Genomic DNA, 9428 nt, shown 5'->3' with positions numbered 1-9428 from the left:
ACCGCATGAGAGAGATGTAACAGCTCTTGTTTTTCTGAGCATACCCAGTCTTCAGTCTGCTCTGAAAAATATGAAGGTAAGAATCACTTTCATGTGAGGCATGCAAAATCTTCACTGTATTTCTTTCTTCTCTGCCCTTCTATTCAGCTGCTCTTATTATTTTAAATGCTGTTGGTTGAGAGACGGGTTTATCAGTCTCATCACTCACTGGCTGTGATTTATTGGCCATGGTGTGACAGACTCCTTTTGAGAAATATTGCAGAGATGTGAGTAGAAGCAATCTTGCAAAGGGTTAATGCTGTAATCTTTTTCTAGCCTGTTTATAATCCCAACAGTAGTCCAGTAACAGAAGGGGGGGTGTGCGCGCATACGTGTGAGCGTGTATGTGCACGCATGCCTTGCTTTTCTGAACTGCCTTGTGTGTCCCTGGAATAAATCTTGTTCAGCCTGAACAGGACTCTGTGTGCTCAGTGCCCCTGATAGTTAGAAGAGCTTCCTTGCACAACTGCCTCTCTTGTGCTTCTTCGGAAGATTTCATTCAGAAATGTATTTGTTTACTGAAGGAATGGGCAGATAGTTGCACACCCACCCACTTCTCCATCAAAGCTAACCTGTGGGTACTGAAGAATGGAAGTAGTTGATGTTAGCTTCCTTGGGAACGGTACGAATATTACTGCTTTCCTGTGTGATATCATCTTTGAAAATGACACTTTTTTCTGTGTGGAAGAACCACCTTATCCTTCTAAAGGTATGTATAGAAACCCATGGTTTTTTCCAGGCAGTTTTAGTTCTAGCTGGGAGTAGGGATACTATGGAAAGAAACAGCTACCCAAAGCTTTTCCCGTGAAAGAGTGCAAAATCAACTGCTTGCTGATAAGTTAGGATGAGAAACAGGCAGGAAATAATTTAGAATGTGCTGGTTTTCCAAGTTAAAAATTCAACTAGAACAAAATTTGGATATAATGGAAAACTAAACTAGTAGCAATATTTGGCACAAAATGTAAACAGTTCTGCTAAGGACTTGGAGAAACATGATTTTTACTCTTTGAGCAAATCAATAACAATGGAGTTATCTGATCTGATGCCATGCACAAATGATTACATTTGAAATTGTAGCACTCTGAGGCTGCAAAAAATATGCATGTATTAAAATATTTTTGATATCTCTATTTTTTCTTACTTCTGTATAAAGAAGGAACTCCCATGGTGAGTGAGTGGTGCACACTAAGTGGTGTGAGCAGAGTGTGTGTTTAAAAAGTCGTATTTGGCTATCCAAATGTACATTGTATTGCATCTATTGTATTTTAATGTTGTGGAATTCAAGTAGGTCAGAGTAAGTTTAAGAATTTCAGCACTTCCATCAATTTTGCATTGTTATAAAGACATAAACCTTAGTAAAACTGAATACAGAAAGGCTTTTACCTTTTGATTAAAGGATGAAACATCTAATACTAGTCTATGAGCTATATACTGTATAACTGATTTTTCCTTGTGACAATTTTCAGATTTGCATCAGATAATTCGGGTTCTGCTGTATTGCTTGATATTTCTGCTCAGCATTTTGGGGAACATTCTGGTAATTACAGTGCTGATAAGAAACAAACGGATGAGAACAGTCACCAACACATTTCTGCTGTCACTAGCAGTCAGCGACCTGATGCTCTGCCTTTTCTGCATGCCATTCACCCTCATTCCCAACCTGCTGAAAGATTTTATTTTTGGTAGTGCTGTTTGCAAAACTGCCACTTATTTCATGGGTAAGTCTTGGAAATTTATACTTATTTTGAAGACTGACTAAAGAGATAGGCGAGAAGGTCATTAAAGACCAGTAAAAAGCTGATTGTTTCCATCTGCCATTGAACAGTTACCAAAATTATGAAGAAATAGCTCTGTAGTGCAAATCTTCATGGTTCTGTTTTCCTTGGTCTAATCCAGCAAAACACAGAGGCAGCCACTTAATTTTAACAACGTGCAGAAGTGTTTTACTGGATCAGGTGGAGTGAAAAATATGTTGTATGATCAACCTTTAATGAGGAACCCAGCACATGTGCTTGCTTACCCATCACTGACAGAGTTATTAGTGGTGTTGAGATCACCCATCAGACATGACAGGGTTGTACAGTCCTCACCAAGGCCAGATTTTGCCCACAGAATATTTTGGTAGCAGTGATGCATAAAAAAAAAAATAGAGTAGGTCAAAGTAGGTGTCATTTGCAGAGCTGGAAGTTAGAGCAAACGCTTTCTGAGAACAGACCAGGTGTGATCAGAGCTCACCAGGACACCACAAAATATAGATGTAGGTTTTAGAGGGTGACTTTAAGAAGCATCACATTTATATGCCTTGCCATACCCCCTTTGGTTTTGGAGCCAGGAGTTTCAAAATGCCTGGATTATGTATGTCTGTGTAAGTGATTTTGTCTCACTTCCAATACTTCCTGTGCATTTGCTTGTTTCTTAAAAGAAAGAAAGAAAAAAAAAAAAACAAAAAGGAAAAAAAAAAACATTATATAAGTTTTTGCTACCTTGGGAGAGCCTTGGTTAATTACAGAAACCTTAGGTCCCCTTTCAACCAATGCCCTTGAGAACTTTGATGTAATGTGAAAGTACACACCTAAAGTGTGTGAATGGGAAATCAACATCTTTTTGTAGATAAAACAAATAAAACTAAAGTCCATGTTTAAACAATTATAATGAACTGGTGCCATAAATGTCATAAAACTTTGCTGAAGCATTGTCATCTTTCTCTTATTTCACACTGTGTAAATTACTTTATAAAAGAAATCCTCGGAAATATTTTTGAGCACGGAGTTTTTCATGATGAAGGTGTTTTATTTTAAGAGTCAGAATGTGGATATTTCCCATTAGCAGGTCACGTTAAGAGAGGCTTCAAACAGACACTGATATCCATTACATCACCTGTGCTCATTTTTTTAATTTTAAGATGTAGGAAGAGGTATTTTAAATTACAGATAATTTGTGTGAAGCAGGCTGTAAAGATATTGGCATTTTATATTTTGATTCACATTAGAACATTCACAAAGACTATTAAATGAAAGCTTATTCACCAAAAGAAAAATTTGTGACAGAGCTAGCAAGAAATATTTATAAACTTGAAGTGATAAACTGGGTCACCTCAGTGACAGCAATACAGACCACTGTGTTATATTTTGTAGTATATGAACAGAAGAAATGAAGGGCATTTGAAGGACAAAGGTTCTGCTTCTTGTCTTCATTTCTCCTGCTTTGTAACTCCATTAGCACCTAGTTAAAAAAGTGGTAAGATATTTAATTCTCTTGAATGAGAAAATCAGATCACCAGACAAGCAGGACACTTAAAAAAAATGGCAACAATTGAAGAGGGACTATGAACTTCAGTGTTAAAAGAGTAATTAACATAATAACATAGCATAATCCCACTGATTTCAAATGCTTGTTTGAATTTCAGTGCAGTTAATGGAGTGGATAAACCACAGTAGGAAAGACAAGAACGAGGAGGAAAAGTGTCTTCTTTTCCTGTTATCAGAATTTCACGGTTTGACAGAATGAATCTTTTCTTTCGGACTTCTGGCGTTACAGAAGCACAGGACAGCAACATCAGTGTGGAGACCCAGACCCATTGCCTACACATTCTTCACTGACTTAATCAGTGTGATATTTATAAACATTTTAGCTTATAAACAGTTTGCTATATTTTTAATTTTCTGTTTGTATACAGAAAGTTAGCCAGACTGTTTGAAAATAACATGAACCTTTAAAACAACAGAATAACCTTTTTCTTTATTTCATATATATAGGTGTCTCTGTAAGTGTCTCTACATTCAACCTGGTTGCCATATCTTTGGAGAGATACAGTGCCATTTGCAAACCTCTGCAGTCCAGGGTCTGGCAAACAAAATCTCATGCCTTGAAAGTGATTGCTGCTACCTGGTGTGTTTCCTTTACTATCATGTCACCATACCCAATTTACAGCAAACTGGTACCTTTTACCAAGTATAACAACACCACAGCAAATATGTGTCGGCTCCTTTGGCCAAGTGATGTCATTCAGCAGTCCTGGTAAGGCATAGCTGACTGTTAGCAAATGCATAATTATCTGGTGGAAAACAGGATTTCATGGTAGCATTAAGCCTGTTGAAAATCAAGTATTAACCTTCAGCAAACATTTACACTTCTATCATGCTTATTTAAGAAGTAAAAAAAAATAAAATTAAGCTGCTTACATTTTGACACTTGTATGACTTTTCCTGTGTCATAGGAATGATACCCAACATGGCAATGATTCTCACACTATGGTCTGCTAAGCAGCTACTGTCACTGTAAAGAAAGCATCTGTCACTCCTCATGTAGGAGTACTGCTTCGACCCACTTATATGTAAACATAAATATTTTCAGAGAAATCCTTGATTGATCTTTGAGAAACAGTCACACACCAGTGCCCCTCTGTGTGCTGCCTTGCCTGTGAAATTTTTTTGCCTGAAGGTCCTCTGAAGCAGGGAAGTAGAATATGAGAACTTGGAGAGGTTGCAAATGCCCTTCTTGAGAACTGAACCCTTTTGGTCACTTCTAGAGAATAGGGGCAGAGATATGAGGGGAGAGACAGTGCTCCAAGCCCTACAGGTACAGGCAGAGTAAGTAAATAGTAGCACTATTAAGCAGCAATATCACTTAGACATTGTGTCCTTGCATGATGACTAAACACCTTAACTGGCACCAAGAAGATGTAAGATTCTTTCGGATACTGAAGGTCAGTCGGAACTGGGAGCAAGATTAAGGTATGCTCCGCTTCAGTGTGGTGTGTCTGCAAACATAGCAAACCTGTATTAATGCTTTTGGTAGTCTCTGGTGTTTGGCAGTCTGAGTACAGATGAGGAGGGAGGATGGAGGGTGAAATTCCCTTCTCTGCGGTGGTGTTGCAGATTCCCAGGTGCCTTAGTGAGTTTGCACCAAAGCCCCAGGGAGCAGAAGAGACATAAGCTCATGAACGCATTTAAACCAAATTATTTCCCCAACTTGTAGTCACATGAGAGAAGCTGCCTAGAGTAAGAGATGTGCAACCAAGTAAAAGCTGCTTCCTTCAGCAAAGGGATTGCTGGCCCTGGGATCCCTCCCCAGGGGCCTCTGCATGGCTCCAGGGATGAGAGCTGGGGTCGTGGCTGCTCCATCCCTGCCCACACGTGCCACGACCCTTGGAAAGTCAGATCTCACTGAAGTAGTGACTACCAGTACCAGGGGCTCCTTCAAGAATCATCATCAGCTCATTTGGCTTCTGCAAGGCCATTTTAATGTCATTCAAAGTGGCAGGGCACCCAGTGCTCATGTGGTTACAGCAGGGAGCCCCATCCATAGGCAGAGAGACCTTCGTCCCCCGTCTGACCTCTACGTGAGTGCTCATCTCCTCTGGGCCTGCGAAGGCCGGGTGATGGATGTTTTGCAGCCACAATAGCCTTGTTCCTACTGTATTTTTCTGGGGCAAGAAGGAGAAGAGGTGGGAAGCTTCTAATTTCCAGAGCTGTCAAAATGATGGTTCATATTAGTATGGAAAAATTTCAAAAAAATCTTGAAATCCTGCCCTCCCCTTGCTCCCCCTCCCCCCCCAGTTCTTACCTGGAGAAAAAGGTTTTCTGGGTTTGTGCTGTTCCTTGCTCTCAGTTCATCTTTTGATTCTTTAGGTACACTTTCCTGCTACTTATACTCTTTCTTATACCTGGGATTATAATGATGGTTGCCTATGGCCTGATTTCTTTGGAACTCTATAGAGGAATAAAATTTGATGCCAGCCAGAGAAAATCTTCACAAGGTAATAATACATTTAGGTTTGGTTTGGTTTTGTTTTGTTTTGTTTTGTTTTTTAAGTTAGAGTTGAAGATACGAGCAGTCATCTTAAGGCTACTAAAAGCAAAATTTTCTATTTGCAAAAGTGACCATTAGGGTCATTATGGTCGTGAACTTGCCAGATGCGTTTGCTGATTGAAGTTATTCCATTACTCACTAGCAAATAATTCCTCACCTATGGCTTGTTTGCAAAGGCTCTGGGCAGGATACATTAAACTTCTAATTTGTTTTTTGTAGCAATACCAAGATTTTTTTCTGGCCATGGGTGAGGACCATTTCTGTCAATAAACACCACAATAAAAATTGTCAGATTTACATAGAAGCATATAATTTTGAAAACTATCTTCAGTGAATACTTGAGCAAACAGTGTTCTTACATCTTTTGCATCAATTTGTATAGAGTTAAGACATGAGAATATTGGGATATAGCGGACGCAGAGCAGCTGATACATGACTGACTCAGAAGTAGGCCAGTGTTTTCTTTGCAGCAGTTGTTCAGCCATGAATTATGTTATTTGTTTAGACTTGGACTCCATCTTTGCTTTTGATTTTGAACCACTGTTCAGAGATATTTTGCCAACTCTTTAAGCACTGATTTATATGTACAGAAAGAAAAGTAAGTACCTGCAGCACCAAATATGAGGATGGAGATGGATGCTACCTCAACAAAACCAAAAGAAAAAGGAAAATGCCATTGCAACAGCTCTCTGCTACTAGCCATAGCAAAATAGACAGGGTGAGAAGCAGCAGCTCTTCTGCCAACTTAATGGCCAAGAAACTCGTCATCCGTATGTTGGTGGTGATAGTGATTTTGTTTTTCCTTTGCTGGACTCCCATCTTCAGCGTGAACGCCTGGCGCGCGTTTGACACTGCCTCGGCAGACCAGCGTCTCTCAGGGGCTCCCATCTCCTTTATCCACTTGTTGTCCTACACTTCTGCCTGTGTGAACCCTATCATATACTGCTTTATGAACAAGCGTTTCCGCATGGGTTTTCTAGCCACTTTCACCTGCTGTGCAAAGCAAAAGCCCCCTGCGATACGGGGGGAGGTCGGTGATGAAGAGGAGGGGAAGACAACAGGGGCTTCACTCTCCAAATGTTCTTATACGCACATGAATGCATCTGCTCCTCCCTGAGCTGCATCAGAAGAGGCAGTGAGTGGCCTACAGAAATTCAAGTATCTGTCACCTGGTCTTGGAAAGTGACTGAGGCATCAGCTGAACATGATTTAGTTCTGAGGTAATGAAACACTTCAGCTGACAGTACGGGAAATGGATCGCTGTCTGAGCTTTGTATCACCTTCCCTTCAAAAGTACAAAGGGAGAAGAGGGCTCTTTGAAGATAAGGGACTTTATAAAAAGCCTTAGAAGATGCTCTGTTTGTCATAGATTTGCCTGTAAAAATTGGTGTCCTTTATACCAACAGTTTTGTTGAGTTTTTGGCTGCTGTTCTGAGTATTTCTTAAAATTTCTGAGATGCTAATAGATTCTCCTCAAACACAAATACATGTATTGCAGTCTTCACTTCAATACTTAGGCCTCATAATCAAAATTTTCTCAGTTACCTTTCTAGTAGTGTATTTTCACATTGTTTTAGCTGAGCTAATACATGTTGAGATTATTTTGGGGTCACAGTCAAGTAAAAGACGAATGGGCTTGTCTATGCGAAGATGATGCTATTAAGTAAAATAATTTCATTTTTTATAAAAATTTAAAATAAATATTGATGACTTTGTGGATAAAATTCATTTCTCACTTAGGCAATAACCTAAATTAATATAAGTTAATGTATTTTTGGTTTAAATAAACCCCATAGAACAAGCACAAAGAAGTGGCTTTCTTCTGTGCACCTGCCATCACCCACACGTGCAAGTGCCAAGGTCTTAGATGAGCCCCAAAGGCTTGCATGGAAATTGTCACACTGGCAAGCACAGGAATAAACGCTGGGGATAAAAGCAAAGAGGTGATTTTACAAAAGACACAGGACTGAAGACGTAGGACGATGTTCACGGTAGCCATACATTTCACAAATATATTCACAGTCACTCCTGGCATGGTACTGCCACATGGAAATAGAAGGCATTGGATGTAGTGAGGCAGAAAGAGAGCAGATGCAACGAGCAAAGTCTGGAAGACTTTGTCAGAAAACATAGTTTTTCTTAACTTTGGAACAACTGTTTTCTCCAGCTACACATATTTGTAAACAGACTCAACACAGGAAAAACCCAAAACTTTGAATGATGTAATGATTGGTGTTTACTGAGCAAGGAATCCAGCCTCTTTCCTGTGCAGCGCAGAGGTGACTGTGGGTGTTCAGGTCATGCCTTCTGCTCTGTGGAGCTCAGCAGAAGTTATATCATTTCTTTTGTTTTGTGAAAATATCCTGTTGAAGATGCTTCTGTCTTCTAGCTGAATCAATATAATTTAAAAAACTTGTTATTAGAAAGAGATTAAATTCGAGCACAGTGTGGAATGTAGATGTGGATATTAAATATAACCCCTCTCAAGCTTTTTAATCAGAAAAATCTAATCTCTTTACAGAATGATTTTAAATTGGAAATATAATTTGAGTTCCAGGCACCCAGATCCATGTTCTGCACTCAGTTATTGCCTGAAACAGTTTATCCATACAACTTCGCATACAACTTTGGCTATTATTTTTTTGCATCCAGCTTGTCCACAGACAGGAAATTAAAAAAAAAATAATTCTAAACACTATTTATGCACGATCCATAGAAACAATGTTTTGCCTGCCACATTAACAAAGTAACACTATTCCTGGAATGGTGCTGAGACTTACTGACATTGATCTGACCTTTTGCAAATACCCACCAAATTAAATTAGGGGATTTAATTCATAAAAAAAAATAAATAAGAATTTTACTTCACATAAGGATGTAGGATGAGATCCTCTACAAACCTGTCCTGTGCGTTGAAACTGAAGGAGAAACTTAGCTGGTTTTGGATTTATGTGAAACAGTGAGAGCAGAAAAAAATATTTCTCAAGTCTTTTATACCATTTGGAAGTTTGGCTTTATTTAGGACATAGTTTGAAAATTATATAAGTAAAAAAAAAAATCACAATTTAATTATATACTGGATATGAGTATTGGTGACTAAGCACTGTATAGTGAGACAGCCTGCTTTACAGCTCTGTATGCACTTTCAAAGGCAAATTCCTTTTTCTCAATGTAGATTCCCTGGTACCTTTAGAGCCAGCATAGCAGTATGTAACACCGTTCACCGGCTCCTACTGGTTTAGTCCGAGGACGATGGTTTCAGATGAAAGGCAAAAGCTATTTTCAACAATGCCTTAATCAAATGACAGCCACCCGTGGCCCCTGGTACCTGTGGCTGAAAGCAGCAGAGTCTCTTGATTGATTCCCCCCTCGCAACTATCAGGGAGCACAATTTGGAGGTGATGAAGTGAGGGAGGCAGGAGAAGAAGATCCTGATGGAGTGGCAGTCGGGCAACAATCAGGGAAGGGTTAGAAATGTGCCAGAAGAGGCACATTTCTTTTTGCCTAAGGCTCGTCTGTGCATGTGTCACTCTTTCCTTCTGTTGCCCCCTACACATCTGTTTTTAAACCAATGTGTT

The 9428-nt window shown here is 39.5% G+C and overlaps 1 protein-coding gene across 1 annotated transcript; it reads left to right on the top strand.

Moving 5' to 3' along the window:
* The first annotated feature begins 627 nt into the window (after positions 1 to 627).
* Positions 628 to 7277, top strand: CCKAR (cholecystokinin A receptor). The gene is made up of 5 exons (XM_056360184.1): positions 628 to 748; positions 1506 to 1757; positions 3795 to 4056; positions 5670 to 5797; positions 6441 to 7277. Exons 1-5 carry the CDS (start codon positions 628 to 630, stop codon positions 6965 to 6967), a joined length of 1290 nt encoding a protein of 429 aa, XP_056216159.1. The 3' UTR covers positions 6968 to 7277.
* Positions 7278 to 9428: the final 2151 nt, after the last annotated feature.

This window comes from Falco biarmicus, chromosome 1 (assembly GCF_023638135.1).
Source record: "Falco biarmicus isolate bFalBia1 chromosome 1, bFalBia1.pri, whole genome shotgun sequence".
In the NCBI taxonomy this organism is placed as follows: domain Eukaryota; kingdom Metazoa; phylum Chordata; class Aves; order Falconiformes; family Falconidae; genus Falco; species Falco biarmicus.
This window is presented reverse-complemented; position numbering and strand designations above follow the sequence as displayed.

Excerpts from the sequence above, each read along its gene's own strand:
- CCKAR (XM_056360184.1), top strand. The coding sequence starts at position 628 with ATGGAAGTAGTTGATGTTAGCTTCCTTGGGAACGGTACGAATATTACT. Across the intron at positions 4,057-5,669 it reads GATGTCATTCAGCAGTCCTG|GTACACTTTCCTGCTACTTA; the intron begins GTAAGGCATAGC and ends TTGATTCTTTAG. Across the intron at positions 5,798-6,440 it reads CCAGAGAAAATCTTCACAAG|AAAGAAAAGTAAGTACCTGC; the intron begins GTAATAATACAT and ends TTATATGTACAG.